The following is a 24208-nucleotide window of genomic DNA, read 5'->3' on the forward strand; positions in this document are numbered from 1 at the left end:
TATATATATATATATATATATATGTGTGTGTGTGTGTGTGTGTGTATGTGTGTATGTGTGTATATATATATGTATATATGTGTGTGTGTGTGTGTGTATATATATATATATATATATAAAATCACACTGCTGTTCTCCTCTTTCATACACAGCAAACCATGGATTCCACTCGTTTGCAAAAGCGGATTTTATTTCTACTCTTGACAACAACTCTACACGTTTCAGGGCTGGCGCCCCTTGTTCGCGAGTAACTCATATTGCGTTTGGGAAGTGATTTAAATAAATCTGCACGTGACATAAAGTGCTAAACATAATGAATAGACTTTGTTACAAGTTACTTCACTTAATAACACACTAAACATAAATTGTGTAGTATACATATTCACAATTAATATAGTAATTCAACTAAAGTATTTCAGGCGAGTGTGAAAGAATGATAATCACACTGGGACCTGAATAACCGCAGAGTCGGAACCTGGCTTGTGCGCAGGTGCTGTGCATACCATAAAGTTTTGAAGAAACTTTACTTCTGCTGCATACGCGACCACTCGCAATGAGAAACCTGACCTTTCCGCATTGCGAATCTCGCCGGGAGGTTTATTTCCCATGCTCGCGATCGGCAACTTGATGTTGCTGATCACGAACGAGGAAAAAGACTCGAGGGGATGTCATTTTGCTCGCTTGCAGTCGCCAACTTGACGTTGAGGACTGCGAGCAAGCAAAAAATGACCGCTGCACTACGCTACGCATGTTTGCACTGTGCTACTTGCAATTTGCGTAGTGCGAAGTAGCGCAAACTTCACAAACTACGCAAGCGTAGCGTAGTACTTCGCCCAGGGTTAATAATTGTGAGATATATCCCACTGAGGATTGTCGGAACATTAGACACACAACTATTGAGACTAAATGCATAGCGTGGGTCACAAATGTATTGTATGACTAACATTTGCAGACTGTTCATGTTTAAATTCCCAAACGCAACATGAGTTACTCGTGAACAAGGGGCGCCAGCCCTGAAACGCGTAGAGGTGTAGTCAGAGGAGAAATAAAATCCGCTTTTGCAAACAAGTGGAGTCCATGGCTTGCTGTGTACAAAAGAGGAGAACAGCAGTGTGATTATATTTAGGGATTTGCCTCCCCGCCCACGCCGCCCACATCTTACTGAACTTCTGGGTATGTAGTATGTGTGAGGGAATATGAATAGTCGGCCTCCTCTTCAGAAGCTTACAACACTTTTCCAAAGTGGCATTTTTGTACAGCACATGGGTGTGAACTGCATCAAATCTATACACCTGTGTATTGTAAGGTTTAGTGCAGGATACAAAGTAGCAGAAGCTGCAGGGAGGGCTTCCATAGCCACCAATGTACTTCTGCAGTGTAAGATGCAACTCAGGCTTTCTGCCAGTCATTTTCTGGCCTCTGTGCAGAGAGCCTCATTGAAAGTGCCTAGGGCTACCTGCTGCCCCCGTTGTCTGGGCCCCTTGTGGCCTAGAATCTGCTGCCTGTTCCTTACTGGGCCATAGGTGAACTCGAGCCCGCTTCCTGCCCCTCACTGGTGCCTGTCTGGGCAGGAATCTGCTGCCTGCCCATTATGGGTCCTGCTTGGAACTTGTGTGTAAAATCTCCTTTATTATTCCTTTGTAACATGCAATTGGGGCTCTGTTTTCTGCAATATTCCTTCAGGACTAGTTATGCAGCTCTTAAATATTTTTGGAGAACTTTCTTATTGTATTTGTTGATTTAAGTTTACACTTCAAAGGGGAAATAATACCATCTGTTGCTGATTTTCTCCATTGTTTTTACTGGCCTCGGTATACAATACTTTTAGGGTTATTGCTCATCTGGTTGGACTATATGAATTTATCAAGTACTGGGTTCAAGTTTTCATGTTTTATGCCATGCCTTATTACATTGGCCGCTCCTTCTGGAAATTATTCTTAGTTATGAATTTTTATACAAACCGGTTTTAGAAAAAACCTCCCACTTAAAGCATTGCTTTTCTTCCAGTCAGAAGTTCCACAAAACCTTTGATGACTCTGTATAGTAAGAATTTGGAGCAAACATGCTGGTGTCTCATAAGGTTTAGTTTCAGCAGTGAGAGCAGGGTGGGGGTGTTCTGCTCCTTCAGAAAACACACTTGTAGAAGTAAAGAAGATTCAGCTCAGATCTGGGTTGTAAAGACGCGAGAGTGGGTGCTAGTGTTGGCCCCTGTCTGGCACTTATTGTGCCATATAGGGCAAAACAAAGGCTTACACACACTCAAGTCACTGCAGAGCCAGAAAATACAGGTCAAGGTCTGCTTTTTATGTTTCAGGGAGTCCTGAAGCATAAAATAATCTCGAGATATTTCGACCATTTTTATTTTCTTATGGGACACCAAGCCTTGTGTATCTATGTAAGACCCCCACTCCCTCCTTATGGACAAAAAACAAAAGGGGTACCCTGTGAGTTGGTTTATATTAAAGCCACTCCATCTCATTGCGGATGTTTGGCACAATTTATTTTTGATTTACGCGTAAAAAAAAACAGACCTATTGCCAGACCCTCAACAGGATGTACTGCCCCTCGGCCAAATGTCTTAGTTGATTTACTCAAACAGCATGGTAACTGGTGTCAAATGTGGAACCAGCATTTACCACTTACATGCTAGGTCTGCTTAGCATAGAGACATTCCTCCAGCAAACAATGACAACACTTGGAATAAATAAATCTCACCTCACAGGCTGTAAGTCAGCGTTGTGTAACGTAGGAATGTCCTTGGGCAGTAGGAGAGCGGGGTTGGGAGAGGGGTTGGGTTGCGGGCATCCATGCATGATTTTCAGGAGGTCCAGGTAAGAAACATGTACCTAAGTTAATCCAAACTGAACAAATTTATAGTGATGATCCTGAAATTCTGGCATGAATCCAGGCCTCAGGAACCAATACTGGATACCCATACTTTTAGTGGGATTAGGACCGTCCATTTTACATCTTGTGGTCACGGCAAAAAAGATGATTGGCCAACACGACAGTGGGGGGAAGCTTTAACACACGAGAATACGTCAAATGGGCATTTAAAAAAATTCAGTTCACACTTCTGTTCAGTTTCAAAGCATATAGGCGGGCCTTGTGCTCTTCACATTTAAAGTGCTTTGATTTCTGGATTTATGTTTGGAAAACTAAGCCTTTCTATCTTTACGTGTCACTCTCCCTGATTAATGTGGGCACAAACGCTGATGAATCACTATTTAAGAATGATTCATTGATGTGACACTAAAGAAGTCAAAATTAATCAACCAATGGTACATTAGATAAAAGCATCGAAGGGTGTATTCGCCTTTACATTATCTGCAGAAGAGGAAAGGGTTTATTTGATGCACCCTTCAAAAAGAAATTAACCTCCATACATGTTCCAGGGTGTCAATTTCAATTGGTGATCAATTTACATACCACAGAATGATGAAATTCAGCGAGGGCCTGTTGGGATTCAACATAGTGATATTAGATGTACAGAGTTGGTAGGGAACCATTTGGATTCCATATTAATTGCATTATAGCCCACTTCGAAGGGCTCCACCAGCTTTAAATGTCCCTCGAATTGAGTTGAGGCCTAAGTCTAGGTGAAGCCCTATAACAAGGGACAAAGCCCAAGTTAGAGGGGCGACCATGCTATAACACCATTCCACCTGCTATAGCTATATTTGTCCAACTTAAACAGGTAGAACAGAATGACAAGCATTGGAATGTTGGAGTAAACTGTCTATAACAGCCATATGACTCTCTATCGTTTTCAATGGAGCTCCCAACATTCCAGAGTTCAAAGTATAGTTTTCATTGCACAACCTTCCTCTAGGTCAGTTTGTAATAGCTGTTTTTGTTCTTAAGGTGCTTTTAAAAGCAGTTCGAGCTGGAAAGTTTCCAGGAGAAGCCTCCAACAAATCGCAATAGACCAACTGCAAGACTGAATTAGTCAGTTCTCAATCTCTATCACAAGCCTGTCGTCGTCGCTGCTCGTATCGGTGTATTCCACTTGGGTTTGCTTCCTCGTCATTTCCAGGCTCCTTTTCTTTGTTGATCTCTGGGCTATGTCAGAGGTTTTCCCGAGATTCAGAGAAGCCATGAGAGACGGAGAGGCTTCAGACAATTTATTCTCATTTACCTGATAAGTCACTGTACCTTCCCTCCAACCATCAAAGGTATCACACTCATCCTGACAGACAGTGGATATACCTACTGCGGCGTCTGCGTCTTCCTCTGAATTACAAAATATTCCACAATATCCTGTGATGGTGGGTACAGCTGTGTCCATCAACTCGGATGGCAGAGAGCAAGTGGTAAAAACACCAAGCAAGACATCCTTCTCTGTTGATGGACAAGAGATCTCTCTGGTTTCCACTTTCGTTCTTCCCATTCTAACATGCGTCTTTCTCAATGGTGCACCCAATCCTTGCCTTGGCAAAGCCCATCCATCAGTTTCCTTTATTGAATTGTTATCTTTGACCTCTGAACCCCCAAACCCTGCCACCAAGGGATCCACATCAAAGAGATGTTGCAGGAAGGCCCCATTGTCCTCAGGGGTGAAATGCCAACATGAGGAAGTGTCTGGGCCTGGGAGGGTGCTTTCGGTACCCTCTAGTAGGTCTGGGTTCTGGAGCACTGGGGAGGGAGGTGTGGAGATGAAACTATCGAAGCTGGCAGGCGGTGGTCCCGAATAAGACAGGTTGTTGCGGTTTGTTGTGGGTGATGGCTCCAAAAGCGCAGGCAGGTCACTTGCAGTGTTTTGGCATTCAGGGATGGCACTTGAAATATCCTAGGAAGAAAAAAGACAATTAAATTTACAGGACAGAGAGCTGAAAGATGTGAAAGGTAAATTTACTTTGTAATTAGTAAATACTTAAGACATAAGCAAACACATTTCCTGTGGTTTTTTCTCAAAAAATGATTGCACCTATAAGCAAAGGTAATTAGTATTGTTGCACTATAGGACACGTCTTTAAAATATGTGTGGAGTACCCAATCCTACAGGAAAGGAGAATGACTTCGTGCTTAATGTCACAAAGAGACCCATGACACCATCTTTGGCTAGTGGTTAAAATGAGAAGGTTTTAATGGTTTGGAGAGCTATTGATAAAGGGCTACATAGAGCTTGCGGGGTGTGTGAATTGTGTCATCTGTGTTAAACAAAGAGTTACCAAAATTAGAGATGATATATCAGGCTTCTGAAGGTCAGATTCTGAACTGATTTAAGATGCCTAGATGTGTGCAGTTAAAAACTATGAATATAGAACCATGGTGATGCTAGCATTGTACATTAATGAGGAGGTTACATACGTATATGAAATATGAGGTAAGAGCATGCTTTGTGTATTCTACTTCCATATTGTTTGCTGAAATTAATATTATTGTCATAGGTACACCTACAACATATGTGGTTTTATAGATGTAGCATTTTATTATTATGTAATAATAAGCTATATTTTGGGTTCATGCCCATCAGGTTGGAAGATAAACTGCATGGAAATTGTCTAAAACACAACCTCCGAAACCGGAATCATATTTTTACTATATCGACTAGACCCTGTTGAAAGTATGTCAATCTGAAATTTGTACTATGGAATGTAACCAGAGACATATGCTCAGATTAACAAAACCTTCACCCAGCAGCTGCATTGTGTGAGAGGGAGAGAGCAGGAAAGCACCCCATCTAGAAAGATACAGCCTATACTGCTCTCTTCCTAGCCCTGGTGCACAATTAGGCTGCAGAGCGATGTGCAGACACTTTTACGCCATAGTGCAAAGGTGTCTGCGTGAGTCTAGCATAGGTTTTGTACTAGAAGGATGCCTTTCCAGTACAAAATCCATTGGATGTGTGCTGTAGTTCAAGTTCAAGAATTTATATAGCGCACTACTCACCCAGGGGGTCTCAAGGCGCTTGGGGAGGGGGTTTATTATTTACCGAATAACCAGGTTTTAAGTTCTTTTCTGAAGGAGATGTGGTTCTGTGTAAGGCGGAGGTGAGTGGGGAGTGAGTTCCAGGTCTCGGCCGCTAAGTAGGAGAAGGATCTGCCTCCCATGGTGGATTTTTGGATACGTGGAACTGCGGCGAGGGCTTGATTGGCGGATCTAAGTTGGCGGGAGGGAGTGTAGAAGGACAGTCGGGTGTTGAGGCATTCGGGTCCTAGTTTGTAGAGGGCCTTGTGTGCGTGGGTGAGGAGACGGAACGTTATTCTCTTGTTGACGGGGAGCCAGTGGAGGTCTTTCAGGTGGCCGGTAATGTGATCTTGGCGAGGGATGTCCAAAATGAGTCTCGCTGATGCGTTTTGGATGCGTTGGAGTTTTTTCAGTAGTTTGGCTGTGGTTCTGGCGTAGAGGGTGTTTCCGTAGTCCAGTCGACTCGTGACCAGTGCGTGGGTGACAGTTTTTCTTGTCTCGGAGGGAATCCACCGGAAGATTTTTTTGAGCATACGAAGTACGTTGAAGCAGGAGGATGAGACGGCGTTGACTTGTCTGGTCATCGAGAGAGAGGAGTCTAGGATGAAGCCAAGGTTACGTGCGTGGTCTGTGGGTATGGGTGCTGTGCCCAAAGCCGAAGGCCACCATGAGTCGTCCCAGGCAGTGGGGGATGATCCTAGGATGAGCACCTCCGTTTTGTCAGAGTTAAGTTTTAGGTGGCTGTTTTTCATCCATTCGGCTACTTCTTTCATGCCTTCGTGAAGATTGGTTTTGGCGGTGATAGGGTCTTTGGTGAGGGAAAGGATCAGCTGGGTGTCGTCAGCGTAAGAGATGATGTTAAGGTTGTGTTGACGCGCGATGGATGCGAGTGGACACATGTAAACATTGAAGAGGGTGGGACTGAGTGATGATCCTTGTGGTACACCGCAGATGACTTCGGTGGCCTCTGATTTGAATGGGGGAAGTCGGACTCTCTGAGTTCTCCCAGATAGGAACGAGGTGATCCAGTCCAATGCTTTTCCCTGCATGCCGATGTCGCTGAGGCGTTGAATGAGGGTGCTGTGACAGACTGTGTCGAAGGCGGCGGAGAGGTCGAGTAGAATGAGGGCCACTGTTTCTCCGTTGTCCAGTAGTGTTCGGATGTCGTCTGTGGCTGCGATGAGGGCGGTCTCGGTGCTGTGTTTGGCTCGAAAGCTGGACTGTGAGGGATCGACTTCAAGGAAGGCGACGAGCTGGCTATTGACGGCTTTCTCGATGACTTTGGCAGGGAATGGGAGGAGGGAGATGGGGCGGTAGTTTTTAAGTTCAGAGGGGTCTGCTGTGGGTTTCGTCAGGAGGGCGCAGACTTCGGCGTGTTTCCAGCTTTCTGGGAAGGTAGCAGAGTTGAAGGAGCAGTTGATGATCTCGCGGAGATGGGGTGCGATGATGGAGTCTGCTTTGTTGAAGATGTGGTGGGGACAAGGGTCAGTTGGCGAGCCAGAGTGGATGGAGTTCATTAGGCGGATGGTGTCTTCAGTGGTGATTGGGTTCCAGGCGCTGAGGTTGTTAGGGGGCGGTTTAGGTTCGGAGGGGGGTGGAGAGGATTGTTCGTTGGAGATGTTCTCGAAGCTGTTATGTATGTCGGCAATTTTGTTGTAGAAGAAGGAGGATAACGAATCGCAGAGGTATTGGGAGGGAGTGATGTCGTTTGAGGCTGCGGTGGGGTTGGTGAATTCTACAGTTCACATGCAAAAGTGGGAAAAGTTAGACGAAATAAAAGCATTTCTCCTTTTTAACGCCAGCTTTCATGTGGCGCTACTTTTAGGTGCAAACCCCTATATAATGTTGTTTGTAGACTGGGTTTTGCGTCAAAAACCATTAAATGCCCCCATGACACAGAGTATGGCAAAGCAGCACTTTCCTCTTGTTTGTGTTACTTTCAGGCGGTGCACACATTGAATATCGAGTTGCAAATTTCAAAGTACCATAATATCGAGTTGCAAATACCGTGATTCAAGAATGTCGACTGCAAGAATATTGAGGTCCAGAATATCGACAGTAAGGTAAGAAATATCATTTTTTAATATCGCAGTCAGTAATATCGTTAGTAAAAATATTGTTGTTTATAATATAAATATTTTTATTAGTGTGATGTATTTTTAATGTATGTGTGAATAGTTTTTATGCTAATAAAATTTTGCGTTTTAGTTCTGCAGCGAGTTGTGAGCTTATAAGGGAATTGGGTGGGAAGTAATTTAATTATAATTAGTTAATTCATGATTTTAATTAATTTATATTTATGTATTTTATATTTTATATTGTTAATTGTAGTAATTAATTTATGATTAATTATGTATTAATTGGTTGTTACTTATTATTAATTAACTGGTAATTATGTTAATTGTGTCATTTATTTCGGAGTGTGTTGTGGGTTGATAGGGGAGTAGGGTGGGAAGTAATGTCATTATAATTATTAATCAATTTAATTAATTAATATTTATGTATTTATTATTTAATATTGTTAACTGTGGAAATGCATTTATTATTAATTATTTATTAATGTGTTAATTAATATTAATTAATTGGTAATTATATTAATTGTGTCATTTATTTAGGAGCGGGTTGTGGGTTGATAGGGGAGTAGGGTAGGAAGTAATTTAATTATAAATAATTAATTATTATTTGTGATGAATTAATATTTATGTATTTAATATTATTTATGGTTAATTGTGGGACTTAATATATTGTTAATTATGTGTTACTAGGTTGTTGATTGTTATTAATTAATTAATAATTATGTAAATTGTGTAATTGAAAAAGTGGGTTGTGGTATAGGGGAACGGGGTGGGAAGTCATTTAATTTGAATAAAGTAATTAATAATTTTAATGTATTAGTATTCGTTTTATATTGTGATTTTATAGTGTTGTTTGTGGGAATTTAATCCTTATTAATTATTAGTTGTTTGTTAATTGTAATTAATTAATTGTTAAATATGTTAATTGTATCAATTATGTAGGAGTTGTTTGTGCATTTATAGGGGAATATGGTGTGAAGTAATTTATTTAAAAATCATTCATAATTCTTTTTTTAAATTATAATTAATGTATATTAAATATAGTTGTTTGTAAAATATTTTTTCAACTTGTATAAATTAATATTTGTAGTTAATTCTTTGTACTTTTTAACATTAAAATATTTTTCTATGTTTTGTAACTTATCATATTTTTCTGTTTTTTATTTTTGTGTTTTTAACAGTTTTTGTATTGTTGTTGGTATTTTGTTTCTTTTTTTATTTAAATTATTGGGAAATATTACATATTTAAATTATTGGGAAATATTAATTTTAACCCTCTGCTATCCAACACTTTCCCTACTGTTGCACTCTCAGGAGTTGGAATAGTAATTTTTACACCTACGCTAGCCAAAACTTTCTCTACTGTTGCACTCACTGGAGTGGGAATAGTCATTTTTACCCCTTCACTATCCAATACTTTCCCTACTGTTGCACTCACTAGAGTGGGAATAGTAATTTTTGCCCCTCCGCTATCCAATACTTTCCCTACTGTTGTACTCACTGGAGTGGAAATAGTAATTTTAACCCTCCGCTATTCACCACTTTCCCAACTGTTGCACTCTCTGGAGTGGGAATAGTACATGTTACCCTTTGCTATCCAACACTTTCTCTACGGTTGCACTCACTGGAGTGGGAATAGTAAGTGTTACCCTTTGCTATCCAGCACTTTCCTTACTGTTGCACTTACTGGAGAGGGAATAGTAATTGTTACCCCTACGCTATCCAACACTTTCCCTACTGTTGCACTCACTGGAGTGGGAATAATAATGTCTATACCCATTGTTAGACCTGGCACCATTGGCGTGGGTCTCCCTTCCATTTTTGCTGTTGCCTCATGTATTTTTGCTGGTGTTAGATGCTTTGGGCACTGTGCCACTGCTATTCAGTGCCACAGTGCAAGTGCTCCCTATTGTAAATTTATGTATTAATCATTGGTTCCATGTTTGGATATTTGGTTTACTTGTCAGACCCTATTCTAGTGCACCGAGTGTGCCCAGGGAGTGTAAATCCAAATGCTGCAGGTGGGCCAGCAGCACTGGTTGTGCCACCCACAGAAGCAGAGTGGTAAAATGTGTCTAAGGTCTGCAATTGCAGAGCCTGCGTGCAGTCTGGTACTGTCATGCTGACTGGGCAAGTGTACCCACTTGCCATTCCCTAAACCTTCCCTTTTCTTTATATCAGTCACCCCTATGATAGGCCCATGGGCAGGGTACATTGTAAGTATAAGGTAGGACAAGCAAGCCCTGATGTGTGTGGCATGTCCTAATAGTGAATTACAGCCATTTTCGTTTTTCACTATTGCAAGGCTACCTGTTCTCCATAGGCCAGAATGGGCTGTTAGATTATTACATGTTTATTATCCTAACTGACTCAGAGAACATGGTAGAAATTCGAGTTTTGTATGCCTGAAGTCAGAATGATAAAATACATATTTTAGTGAAGTTGGTTTTAACATTCTGTGTTTGCAAATACCACTTTTAGAAAGAAGGTATTTGCTTGTCTAACCATTCAAACCTGCCTCTGCTATGTTGTGTATTCCTTTGTCTGGTGTTGTGAGTGACAGGGCTGGGGGATTCCAAGAGACAGGCTGAGTCACCCAGTGGTGAATAGAGGGATCTGCATCTGGATGGGAGGGAGGAGTTGCACCTGAACCTTGAATAGGGCTGTCCCTGCCTTCCACAATGCTGCTCCACCCCCTGGGGAGCGGCTGATGTCTCTGCCCTGCACACTGAAAGAAGAGAAGGATTCCTGTAAACAAAGGGCTCCAGGACTGTACTTGCCTTCCGCAATGCTGGCTCCACCTCCTGTGGGGTGTCTTATGTGCCTGCCCTGCACTGTGAAAGGAAATAAGTCTGGTAAACAGAGTGCTTCAGAACTGGTATGGAATGGGCAAAAGCCCTTCTCCCCTCATAGACAAAGGATTTTGGGGTATAAATATTGGGACCCTGAGCCCATGAAATTAGATCACTTTTGGACTACCAAGAAGAAAGCTTTACTGAGGAGAGGAACCTGAAGAAACTGAGGAGAGACTATTCCCAAGCTGAAGTGCTGCTTGGGGGATTGGCCTGCAGTGGCTGCCTTACTGCCAAAGGAGAAAGGAACTTTGTGTACTTTACTTTCAACTTGTGAAGGATCTCCAAGGGCTTGGAAAAGAGCTTGCCTCCTGCTGAAGTCTCAGGGACAACAGACTTCACCCCCCAGCACCCCAGAGTTCTTTAGAAGTGCCTGCTGCTGTTTTGGGCCTTCTGAGAGACTGCGTGTCGCAAGGAGCTGGAAGCGCGACTCAACGAGATGAAGCGTGTTGCCGTCGCTGTGCCTGCCGTCGCAACTCCGAAGGAGGGTGTCGCCGCTGGAACTGTCGCACTGCACCGCATCGGAGAGAAGCGTGCCACAACATAGAGGAAGCGTGTCGCCGTCGCTGCTGCTGCAGTCGCAACTCCGAAGGAGGGTGTCGCCACTGTAGCTGTCGCATTGCACCGCATCGAGAGAAGAGTCTTGCAACGAGGTTGGAGCGTGTCGCCGTCGCTGTGCCTGCCGTCGCAACTCCGAGGCAGGGTGTCGCAGCTGGAACTGTCGCACTGCACCGCATCGAAGAAGAGCACCTCGCATCCCCGAGAAGCGCGCCACCGTCGGAGCTGCTGCCGTCGCATCGTAGATGTCGCCGCTGTAGTTGTCGCATCGAGCGGAAGCTTCATGCATCATGGGATAAGAGTGTCACCGCTGGAGCTGCTGCCGTCGCATCGTCAGGGTGTCACCGATGCAGTCCACGCATCGAACCGAGAACTTCTCGCATCCCCGAGAAGCATGCCGCATCTGGAAGATCTTCACGTCTTTATTTCTTTGCACCTGAACTTTGCCGCATTTCCCTCACTACGACATTGCTTGCCGTGGAAGCGCAACGCAACATAAGGTACATTGACGCAAAGTGTCGCATCTAAGAACTGAACTGAACTAAGCTTAATCTACCATCTTAAAGTAATAGTATTGTGTATTTTTGTCATTTATGGTCTTGTGGTTACTCTATATAAAGTCTACTTATTTTTGATATAAAACCTGTTTGGTGTCCATTTGTAGTGTTGTCACTGGGTTACTGTATGTGGTCACAAATGTTTAACACAACGCCTCTGAGATAAAGCCTGTCTGCTCGTGCCAAACTACCAAGGGTGTGAGCAGGGGTTATTTTAGGAGTGTAATCCCCTTATCCTGACTAGAGGCGAGGGTCCCTATTTGTCACAAGTACCTACCTGTGCCAACTAGAGACCCACAAATCTAACACCTTTGCTATCCAACACTTTCTTTACAGTTGCACTCTCTGGAGTGGGAATAGTAATTTTTTCCCCTCTGCTATCCAACACTTTCCCTACTGTTGCACTCTCTGGAGTGAGAATAGTTATTTTTACCCCTCCGCTACCCTTCGCTATCCAACACTTTCCCTACTGTTGCACTCACTGGAGTGGGAATAGTCATTTTTACCCCTACACTATTCAACAATTTTCCAACTGTTGCACTCAATAGAGTGCAAAATGTAAGTTTAAAAATGTATAAATATTTTAGTATTTTATTTTATAATATGATGTTTTTATTATTATATTTTATGTTATAGATGTATGTATATTTATGCAGACTAGGTTCCCTTCAGGTGAGAAAAGAGTGCGACACAGCTCCGGGATGAACTGGAAAAGGCTTTATTAAAATTAAAACGCTCTGTGTGCAAAGTCCAAAGAAACGCTCGGCAGACGCGTTTCTGCTTTCAAATAGCTTCATCAGTGCCTGTTTCTGTGGCTTTTCATTTACTTGGGGGTCAGTTGATTTAAAAATGTTTGCTATGACCACTTCCCATCAGGCGATTTCTTGCCCCTCCTCCGCTTTAGGGACTGCTGAGCACCTCGCGCTCCTCCCTTCAAGCTGCTGCATTGTGGGTGTTGAAGTCCTTTGAGAAATCCCATTCAGTGACGGGGTCTCTCAGCACACCAAGTGATGTCCCAGTCCAGGCTGGCAGTTTTCCAACACCACCGTTGCTGCTTGCGGGGTTCTAAGCCCCTTCCAGTCTACCTTCTCAGGCAATTCGGTATTGCCTCCTCTCTCCCCATGCGCCGGTTACCTCCGTGTGGAAATTTTTAGCGCCGGGGGGGCCACGTGTTTCAGACAATGCTCCGACCAAACGTTGCAGGTATGACACGTAGCTCCAGACCGAGAGGGCGTCTCGCTAGCCAGCACCTGCAGGCTGGCAAAACATGCAGACTAGGCTCCCTTCAGGTGAGAAAAGAGTGCGACACAGCTCCGGGATGAACTGGAAAAGGCTTTATTAAAATTAAAACGCTCTGTGTGCAAAGTCCAAAGAAACGCTCGGCAGACGCGTTTCTGCTTTCAAATAGCTTCATCAGTGCCTGTTTCTGTGGCTTTTCGTTTACTTGGGGGTCAGTTGATTTAAAAATGTTTGCTATGGGGGAGGAGCTTCGCGCGCACCCAAGATGGTCGCGTGAGCACAGGGTTTCCGGACCCTCGCCACCTCCATCGACTATCCTGTACTTTATCCTGGTTCGGACGACGGGTGTTTATTGGCACAGTTCTACTGATCATTTATCTGTTTCAGCAAACTTTTTTGGACTTCGGGGTCCAGAGCTACAGACTGTCGCAGTTTTCTGGCCTGCTCCATGGTGACGCCCCGAGCTATCTTGTCTGGCCTGCCGTCCAGTAAGTGAACAACAACGGACTGCCAGACTTGCATGGGCTGGCGACCGCTTTTGGTTTCGATTCCTGTCCGGAGATCGACCTGACTTTGTCAGCTGCGTAGACGGCCGTACGCTTCTACACTCTTGGTCTATCCGCTCCTGCTGCCGATCTGTCGTGGCTTCCAGTTCTGAGACTGGCACCACCTTCGCCCTTTTGGTCCTGCATTTGCCACCGCAGTCACCATTTTTACCCGTCAACAGGCGACCCGTACGGGTCCAGGATCCAAGATGGCCACCAAGCCAGAGGGTGGGAAGCGCGGGCCTAAACCGGGCGTTCGAGGGAGTGCTCTGCAAACGAACATTATGGACCGGTACACCCTAACTAAAGGATCGCCGGGAGCAGCATCTAAACCCTCGACGACAATGCCGGAGGACTCATCGATTGAGGAAGAGCCCTCGCTGCGTGATCTCATGGGCGCCATCACCGGTATGAAAGCCTCATTGGGGCAACAATATGAGGCCTTGACTCTCAAACTGGATACTGTGTCGATTGATGTCAATCTTATCAGGGCGGATTTGGCGAAGACGAACGAAAAGGTCAAATTCCTGGATCTTAAGACCACTAGCCTGGTCACCGACGTCTCTGACTTACAGGCTGAAGTCGGGAATCTGAGGAAAGCTAATGACTATTTCTCTGGGCGCCTAGAGGACTATGAAAGCCGTGCCAGGCGCAATAACATCCGCCTGATTGGGGTCCCGGAATCATCGACTGCTGCCTCGACGGACTTATTGGTGGAAGACCTGGTGCTGAATCACTTGGCGCCCAATGGTCTCAGCAAGTTTTTCGCTGTTGAGCGTGCACATAGGATCCCCGGCGGCACACCTAAATCGGGTGCTAACCCTCGACCCATCATTGCGAGGATCTTTCATTTCCGGGACAGAGACGCTATCCTGCAGGCTTCGAGGCAGTCTGGTCCCATTGCCTTTGAGAACTCTACTGTCAGCTTCTATCCGGACTTTACACAACAGGTCCAGAAACAGAGGCTGGGGTTTCAAGGGGTCAAGAAGAGACTCCGGGAAAGGTCTATGAAGTATGCCATGCTCTTCCCGGCCCGTTTGCGGGTGGTTCATAGGGATCGTACTTTTTTCTTCGACCATCCTGGGGTCGTGAGTGACTGGCTTGACACGCTGCCTACGGATCAAGAACCTTTTGAGGACTCTGGCAAGTCGGATCGGGCGGACGGTGGCCCGACGGAGCAGGAGTAGATGTCGACTTTGACCCCGTGCCCTTCCCGTGGGCTTTGAACTGTGCTATGCTGTGTCATTAATGTTTGCGAGTACTAGTCTTTTTGGGGGTGGATGGGGGGTGAACAGGTCCTTTCTCCTCCTGGGTTTTCTTTTCGTAGATTAGTTGGGTGGTAGGGCGACAGGCACACTGCAAGTTTATGGGGCTCTTTGGTCTTCAGCAGGGGTGCGGGGTTGGGGGTATAGTTGTTTTGACATTGTTGGGGGGACTGGGTTGTTGGTTTGAATTTTATTGTTACTTGCAAGGCGAAGGAAAGGCACACTCCTGTTTTTTGCAGTTGCTCTGGGTGTGGGACGGGGGAGGGGCTGAATTCGGGGATGGGGGTAGGGTACTTCGGATATTGTGTTGGAACGTGAACGGGTTGGGGGATGGGATCAAGAGGAGGGTGGTGCTGCAATTGCTGAAACGTTTGACTCCAGATGTTGTCTTACTGCAGGAGACTCACTTGCTCGGCAACAAGTGCTACGCTCTGAATAGGCGTGGTTATCGCCTTCTGGCGCACTCGGGTTTCACTTCGGGCTCCAGGGGGGCGGGCATTCTGGTTCGGACCTCCCTCCCCTTGGCCATTGATGATGTTATACTGGATGATAAGGGACGATACGCCGCCATTGTGGGGCGCTGGGAGGGGAAGGTTCTTATTCTGATTTCCGTGTACGTGCCCCCAGGCCTCCAAGCCACCACATTTGCTGATCTGAGTGGACTTATCCTGGGTCTCCCAGAGGGTCTGCTTTTGGTTGGGGGTGACTTTAATGCGGTGGTCTCGGGGATGCGTGATCGTCACCCTCCCAGGGAACTGCCGAAGGCCCAGACTTGGTTGAATGACTTCCTGGTGACGCTGGGGCTCACTGATTGCTGGCGATTGCTTCACCCGGGGCAGTTGCAATATACCTATCATTCTGGTGCTCATGGTAGTCTCTCGAGGTTAGATCACATATTACTGCCCTCGGCCCATGCATCCCTCATACGGGAAGTTAAACATCTGGCACGGGGTATCTCGGACCATTCTCCGCTTTGGCTGATGCACGGCAGGGTTCGGCAGGCCGAGTGGCTCCGATTAACCCCTGGTATTTGAAGGACCCCAGGGTCAGGGCTGAGCTGGTTAAAACACACGATTGTTATTTTGCGGAAAATGTGGGCTCTGTTTCCTCCCCTAGTTTACTTTGGGAAGCTTACAAGACTGTCATTCGTGGCCAGGCCCTCTCGTTGATTGGTAGTGTGAAGCTGGCCAACTGTGCTGAGATGGTTCGCCTTGAGGGGGAGGTCACGGCCCTGGAGGAGTGCTTGGAATCTGGGGTCACCGCTGAGGGGTTACATCTACTGGAGTTGAAACAACATGAATACAGGGCTCTGGTCACTGGAGCTGCTAAGGAAATGGGAAGGGAACAGCAGGGCCGCCTGTATGATGTGGGTGATAAGGCTGGGAAACTACTTGCTTGGCTGGATAAGAGGGAGAATGCAAGTCGTGTCGTCCCTGTGATTGTTGCAGAGAATGGAGAGTGTTGTACAGACCCTGCTGATATTGTTGCATGTTTTGCCGATTATTTCCGCGAGGTGTACTCCCAGGTGTCTGATCGATCAGAGCAGGACTCCCACCTGCTATTGCATGATATTGCACTTCCCGATTGCCTGACATTGATAGAGATGCTCTGGATGCTCCGCCTGCTGTGGACGAGATTGCCGCTGCTGTCCGTTCGGTCCGATCCCGCAAGGCTTCGGGCCCTAATGGGCTCCCCATTGAGCTATATAAACTACGCCCGGACTCGCTAGCTCCTCATCTGCGCTCTATGTTTCTTGAGTCTTTGGAGGTGGGTTCTCTCCCACCAGACCAGAGACTGGCCACTATTGTCGTCATCCACAAGGATGGTAAACCCCGGGATCGCTGTGCCTCTTTTAGACCCATTTCGTTGATCAATGCGGAGCCTAAAATCTTGGCCAGGCTGCTGGCGACACGTTTGGCGACTGTCATTGGGGACCTGGTTCACCCTGATCAATCCGGCTTTATACCGCATCGCAACACGGCGCTTAACCTCCGAAGGTTGCATGGCGTCCTGGCACGGGCCGAGACGCTACGTGAGCCCGCCATCTTGGCGTCCTTGGACGCTACGATGGCGTTTGATACAATAGAATGGCCGTATTTGTGGGCGGTTCTCGCTAAGTTTGGTTTCGGTCCGGAGTTCATTCGGTGGGTCAAATTGCTTTACGCCGGTCCCATGGCTCAGGTGGTGGTCAATGGTCGGGTCTCTGCACCCTTTGCACTGGGCAGAGGGACGCGACAGGGCTGTCCCCTGTCCCCCTTGTTGTTTGCTCTCGCCTTGGAACCGCTGGCGGCCTGGCTGAGGTGGGAGCCGTCCCTGAAGGGCTTTAGATGGAATTCGGAGTTTGAGGACCGTGTATCTCTCTACGCTGATGATATTCTGCTGTATCTTACATCTCCCCGTAAATCCCTCATTGTGCTGTTCGATGTCTTAACGTCCTTTCGCAAAAACTCGGGTCTTGTCATCAACTGGTCGAAGTCCTGTGTATACGTCCTGTCGGGTGCCGCCCCCCTTCTGCCAAGTGGTTGTCCTATCGCGATTGTGAAAGATGGATTTAAATACCTAGGCATTTTTATCACTCTGAACCCTGAACTGCGGTTTGACCGTAATTTGCTGCCCCCTCTTCAGCGCCTTCGGGCAGATGTTGTCGCTTGGGGGAAACTTCCTCTCTCTCCCCTAGGTAGAGCGGCATTGTTTAAGATGATGTCGCTGCCCCGCTTCCTCTACGCATTGCAAAACACTCTTGACTTTGTCCCGGCTACATATTTCCGTGAGGTTGAGAGTTTACAGAGACAACTGGTGTGGGGGGGTAGGCCCCGGATCGCCATTGCTAAACTGTCGCTCCCGTGGTACGACGGTGGAATTGCTTTGCCTGATATCCGTCGCTATTATTGGGCGTCTCAATTGGGGGCAATAAATCATTGCATGTATGGCCCTTTGCCGAATCCGGCCTTCGAGATGGACAAATGGTTGTTACCGGGAGGTGACTACAATAGAGCCCTCTACTCGAAACTCACTCCTCGAAACGTGACGGGCCCCACTAGGACGGCTGTCCAGGTGTGGAGACATGCTTCCATGGCGCTTGGGTGGACTGATAAATTGACTCGTGCCACCCCACTGTATGCGTCTGATAGACTTGGCTCACTCTGGCAGTCGAGGGGGTTTGATAGGTGGGACTTGATCGGTATCAGCAGGATTGATGATGTTTGGACTAAGGGGAGAATGAAGACGTTTGAGGAATTGAAAACCGAGTACGCTCTGAGCGATCGTGAATTTTTTCGCTATGCGCAGGTCCGCCACGCTGTGCTCTCGGCCTTCCCTTCGGGTGTGGAGATTCCGGAGTCGTCCCCGCTTGAAGACAGGGTACTGGACGGACATGTTCCTGATAGTACGATTTCGCTTATTTATAAAAAATTGATCAACTCCAGGTCTGATCTCCTGTTTCGCCTTAGAGAGGTCTGGATTAGTGATGGACTGGAGCTGGACGATGAGGACTGGCAGGCGGCGGTCTCTTCCCCTAAGGAGGTGGCCATCCAGGCGCGCCTTAGATTTGTGCAACTTAAAATCCTGCATAGAGTGTATGTAACTGGTCCCCGTTTGGTACACATGGGCTTTTCTGTGGATGGTCTGTGTCGGCGTGGATGCGGTCTCCTGGGCACCTTTTTACATATCATCTGGGAGTGCCCTGAGATAGTGCGATTCTGGACCCGTGTGCACGAGGTGATGAGTGAGGTTACGGGGGTGCAATCGATGCCGGAGGCTAGGAGATGCTTGCTGAATGTATGGGAACCGAATGACTACTCCGTATCGCAGCTTCGGTGGGTGACCTTGGGCAATATGATCGCCAAAAGAGACATTGCGCAACTATGGGGCGCTCAGGGACCGCCCGGGATTCGGAAATGGAAACAAAACATGGACTGGTCCATGTTCAGGGAAAAAACTGTATATATTTCTCGGGGTACCCCCCGAAAATGGGGGAAGATATGGACTCAGTGGAACACTTACCGTGGCGATATATGTACCCCTCCTCTTCCTGACCCAGATGTTGCACCTACGTCCCCGTAGCCCGAGGGTTCCTCCACTTACTACTGTATACTGGTTACATTTTGTTCCTTCTGCCCCCCCTCCCCCTGTGAGACTCTTTCTCGATAGAACAAACGCTCATTGGTTGACCTTCCCGCTCACACACCATGTAATGCAACATTGTTTATAATGCTGTCTCTCTTTTTCTTTATTCCTTGCAAGTTGTTTGTGTTTGTATTATAAAATCAATAAAAAGTTAAAAAAAAAAAAATGTTTGCTATGACCACTTCCCATCAGGTGATTTCTTGCCCCTCCTCCGCTTTAGGGACTGCTGAGCACCTCGCGCTCCTCCCTTCAAGCTGCTGCATTGTGGGTGTTGAAGTCCTTTGAGAAATCCCATTCAGTGACGGGCTCTCTCAGCACACCAAGTGATGTCCCAGTCCAGGCTGGCAGTTTTCCAACACCACCGTTGCTGCTTGCGGGGTTCTAAGCCCCTTCCAGTCTACCTTCTCAGGCAATTCGGTATTGCCTCCTCTCTCCCCATGCGCCGGTTACCTCCGTGTGGAAATTTTTAGCGCCGGGGAGGCGACGTGTTGCAGACAATGCTCCGACCAAACGTTGCAGGTATGACACGTAGCTCCAGACCGAGAGGGCGTCTCGCTAGCCAGCACCTGCAGGCTGGCAAAACATGCAGACTAGGCTCCCTTCAGGTGAGAAAAGAGTGCGACACAGCTCCGGGATGAACTGGAAAAGGCTTTATTAAAATTAAAACGCTCTGTGTGCAAAGTCCAAAGAAACGCTCGGCAGACGCGTTTCTGCTTTCAAGTAGCTTCATCAGTGCCTGTTTCTGTGGCTTTTCGTTTACTTGGGGGTCAGTTGATTTAAAAATGTTTGCTATGACCACTTCCCATCAGGTGATTTCTTGCCCCTCCTCCGCTACAATATATATATACATATATATATATATTATAGTTAATTTTTATATATTTATAATACTTTAAAATAAATTAAAGTTATTAGTTTATTATTTTTTTTTAAGTAAATATACATTTATATATAGCATTTTATTTATCTATGTTTACATTTTTTGGAATTACATTTGTTTATTATATTTATTTAATGTATATTATATCTAAGTAATTTTTTGGGTTAATTTTATAATTGAATTGTTTTAACATTCAGTTTTATATATAAAAAAACTATATTTTGGACATCGATATTTTTTACATCTTTATTTTTTTCGATATTTTTGTCATATACATTTTAAAGATAGGATGTCAATATTTTAACTATCTATATTTTTACATTAATATTTTTATATTCTATATTTTTGTCTTGGATATTATGTCGATGATTCCTTTCAGGCGCCTTTCCATTGTAAAACCAGTAAATTATTTCAAAAAAACACATTATTCCCAGGTTTTTGTCACTTTTGTCCCACAAAATAGTGCAAAATGTTTAATCTGGGCCATAATTTTTCCTCTTTTTGGTTACAAGATGGATTTGCTTACTGAGCAGCTACAACAGAGACGTCCGAAGATAAGTGAAGCCATCTTCAATTCAAAGATTATGAAAATGTTCAACCCCGACCGCCAGTTCTCCTGTGGCAGCTGTGATGCTGAAGTGGATTCGAGACGGTAGCGCTAATCAGGAGTGACCACCTAATTCCGATGAGGCAGGTTACAGCAGTTAATGCACCATCGGAATTAAGAGATCTGGGGAAAGACTGCAGATCTGTTTACATTGACTGGGAGATTTTAGCTGAACAGAACATTTTAAGCACTGTCAAGCATTTTACTGCACTTTGTAATATTTAAATCTTCCCTAAAATGCTTTTGAAATAGGGGTTGCAGAATCTAAGCTTGAAACACTTTTTCGTTTTTGCCTACTAGATAATGCATGCAAGATTGATTGTGAATCTTACGGTGGTTTGGGCTCCGCTCATTGCTTACCATCAGTTGACTTTCTTATCCCTCTCCTTTGCCTGTTTCTTATTTGTGACTCTTGTGTTGTCCCACAGCTTGCTTTTTAAGCATTACCTTTTGTTTTCCGAGAGAATTTCATGAGGTTGCATGTTTTTTACAGCTGCCGCCCTCATGTGCTTCTCTCACCCTGAACTCTGCATTACTCTTTGTCATCTGTGTGCATCACCCTGCCAACTTCATGGTGCACTTTCCTGTTTGTCATTTGTGTGCTTCTCTCCTGCCTGGTCCACATTGCACTCTTGCCCGTTGATTCTCTTCCCGCCCTCCCCTCTCACCCATTCTTTCTCTTCCCTGTCCTGTCCTCCCCCATCGCCTGCTTGCCTTGTATTATATTGTATTGTATTGTAATATTTATATAGCTCATAGTAACCCTGTGTGGGGTGCTGAAGCGCTCGCCTTCATGGCTAGCATGGGTGTGTGGTTGAAAGTGGGGAGCCTTTATTTCAAACTTGTGTGCGAGATGTTTCCATGTCGTATGTGAGGACCACAAGGGTGGTTATCGTGTAATGGAAGACAGCACTTAGCAGTGTAATGGATTAACATCTTCTATGCTCATAACGAGCTCAGCTCGTCATGAGGCACAGTGCAGCTGCACCCATGACGAGATGAGCTCATCACGGCCGTTGGAACGTTGCACGCGGGATAATTACCCCGCTGTGCTGAATGTTCGAAAAACGGGTGTAGTTGTGACGAGCTCCGCTCGTCATGAATGCAGCTGCACTGTGCCTCATGACAAGTTGTGCTTGTCACAAGCACAGCGGCACCGCGCGCGGCCCCCCTCCACCCCGCAGCGAAGGGGTTAAGAAGTGTGAGAGACAGACATGCAGTTTATGGTTTGCAGTAATCTGCCAGCTTTGAGCACTTCTGAAGATCCCTCAGTGGTATTTCTTATGTTCATAGTCCACTTAGCTGGGTACTGCACTGGGTTGTCAATTCTGTCAAACCCCATTGCAGCACACATGACAGAATCTGCAGCTCAGAATAAACACTGCATGTTTAAATTTTATGGCATTGATCAAGTACCTAGGAATCCATGCAGGTAACTGGGAATTGACCCCATGTAGAAGAGAGGTAATGTGGATTTAACGCCTGCGAAATGTAGAGATAGGCCTGAATACAGACCATGAAGTTCAGTATTTTGTAGGATATTGATGTAATGCAACTGAATACAGGGCTAAAATGACTTATCTATGAATGCCCTTGGATACAAATGTATTTTAACCTGTGCTGTGAATATATTGGTGACTCTAATGTAAATGAGGTGAGCTCAATGATAATTATAACTAGAGGTGAATATATGTGAAGGAAGAGTAACAGGTTCCTAGATTTAACCTTTTAAAAAAAATGTTTTAACTGATGTTGTTCTTTGGTTGTGTATCAACTGTGTATAATACTATTAGATTGACATTCTATAGATGTTTCTGGAATCCATCTTAAATCGGGACCAGTCTTTTTGGCCCTTTTCTGTAGTGTTCCTATAGTCTGGACTTAATAGTCCCATCCGTAGATACGAACTGTTGGACCATATTTTCTCGCCTAACACAATGAAGTGATGAATCTCACTTCATAGACAGTAGTGACAGCATACATGACCAGGGCATTACAGGGGGGTTAAAGAATGTGCCACAATGATTTTATATGGTAATAAGATTAATCTAGATAGGATCTACAATGAGGTGTCTCATATCATGGATTGTACCACACTGCAGTGATTGATGAAAACTTGTGTTATATTGTAATGAAATGTTCTGAATTCTAAGGGGTTTATAGGGTCCCCGCCGTATGATAGGTGCGGAGCTTATTGACTTGCAGCACGATGAGAACAGACAAAGACATTACTCTTCACATCCTTGTTCTTCTAATGGAGTGCAGTTTGATATGATTATGATAGGTTTATCTTGGTCAAGTTGCATAGATGCTATCTTGTCATCACTGATAATTTCAGATCTGCTACACATATTATCAGCGGTAATTTTGTGATATTTACCAGTTTAAGATGGCACGTTTAGATTATGCCGGCAGATGGTGTTTGGACTTTTTGGTACATCGTTAGTGTCTGTTAACACTAGGGAGCTTATGGTGCCCACACTGAACGTGACTGCCAGAGTTTACTTGCTCTTCGCTTATGGAGAATAGATATAATTTACTGCCCAATAAGTGTGTTTTGCGTTTCACTATTATATGGCCATTGCAGGAGTATCACCGTTGACAACCAGACTAATTGTAATTTAAAATTTTGCATCTTTTACCTTAGAATATGAGACACTGATCGAAATACCACTTACACTGTGGCATAGAAAACTTACCGTATTGATTTCGAGAAATCCTCATATTACGGGGGCATTGATCTTAAGGATACTTCTCAGAGTGACCAGGACGGAAGTATAACTGGATCCAAGGTATGTTCAGAGACGGATTGAGATAGATTTCTATATGATATGCTATGTTAATATTCTTAAGGAGATATTAATGTTCATCAGGCTCCTTCCCCTTTTCTTTTTTTGGTCATTGATTCAGATAAGAAGAACTGGGAGATATTGACAGGTACCGATTGTTATAAACTTGGGGAGACCTTATGGCCTTTTGATACATCTTGCACTTTTAACTCGACTTTTATTAATTGGTCTTATTACATAGAGTATGAGACTCATGGACACATAATGGATATTTTATATATTATATAATCATGGTGGTACATTTTCTTCGAGGTGTCAAAAAAATTAGATTTGACTTAGGTCGCATTCTGGCATGCACACAATACCAAAAATACACCATGTTTGAGCTTCAGTGGCACGTGGAAGTGCAACTACTGTAAACTGTGCCTTGGTTTCCACATACAAGTCACTAATTGGATAGTAACTGGGACGTGTTCTCTGTGTGACTCGGATGTCACCAATTGAAAGTTTTATTTGTACTATTGTCACAATTGAATGTGATATCACATTAGGGCTCATCTTCTGTATTTCTTTAGCCCTGACAAAGTCGCGGGTGTACCCCAAACAGCGACAAAACCCATGTTGGCTTGGTGGCTAAGTATAAAGAATTGGAATTCAAACAAGCGAATGAACAAGTCATCTGTAAATTGTCTCTGAAAGCCAACATTGTACTAGCTACATTTACTGCTTATTAGTGTGTGTTTAGGACGAGAGATCTTTGCAAGACACATAGGGCATATTTATGAGAGCCTTACATCACATTGGCA

The 24208-nt window shown here is 45.0% G+C and overlaps 1 protein-coding gene across 1 annotated transcript in view; it reads right to left on the reverse strand.

Annotated features, from left to right (window-relative positions):
* Positions 1-1067: 1067 nt before the first annotated feature.
* Positions 1068-24208, reverse strand: part of ZNF831 (zinc finger protein 831) — a 485428-nt gene continuing 462287 nt past the window's right edge. Inside the window, exon 7 of the mRNA XM_078651829.1 lies at positions 1068-4789. Coding sequence (XP_078507955.1) covers positions 3950-4789 — 840 coding nt within the window. The 3' untranslated portion in view covers positions 1068-3949. The remainder of the gene's footprint in view (positions 4790-24208) is intronic.

The sequence above is a fragment of the Lissotriton helveticus genome, chromosome 7, assembly GCF_964261635.1.
Source record: "Lissotriton helveticus chromosome 7, aLisHel1.1, whole genome shotgun sequence".
Classification (NCBI taxonomy): Eukaryota; Metazoa; Chordata; class Amphibia; order Caudata; family Salamandridae; genus Lissotriton; species Lissotriton helveticus.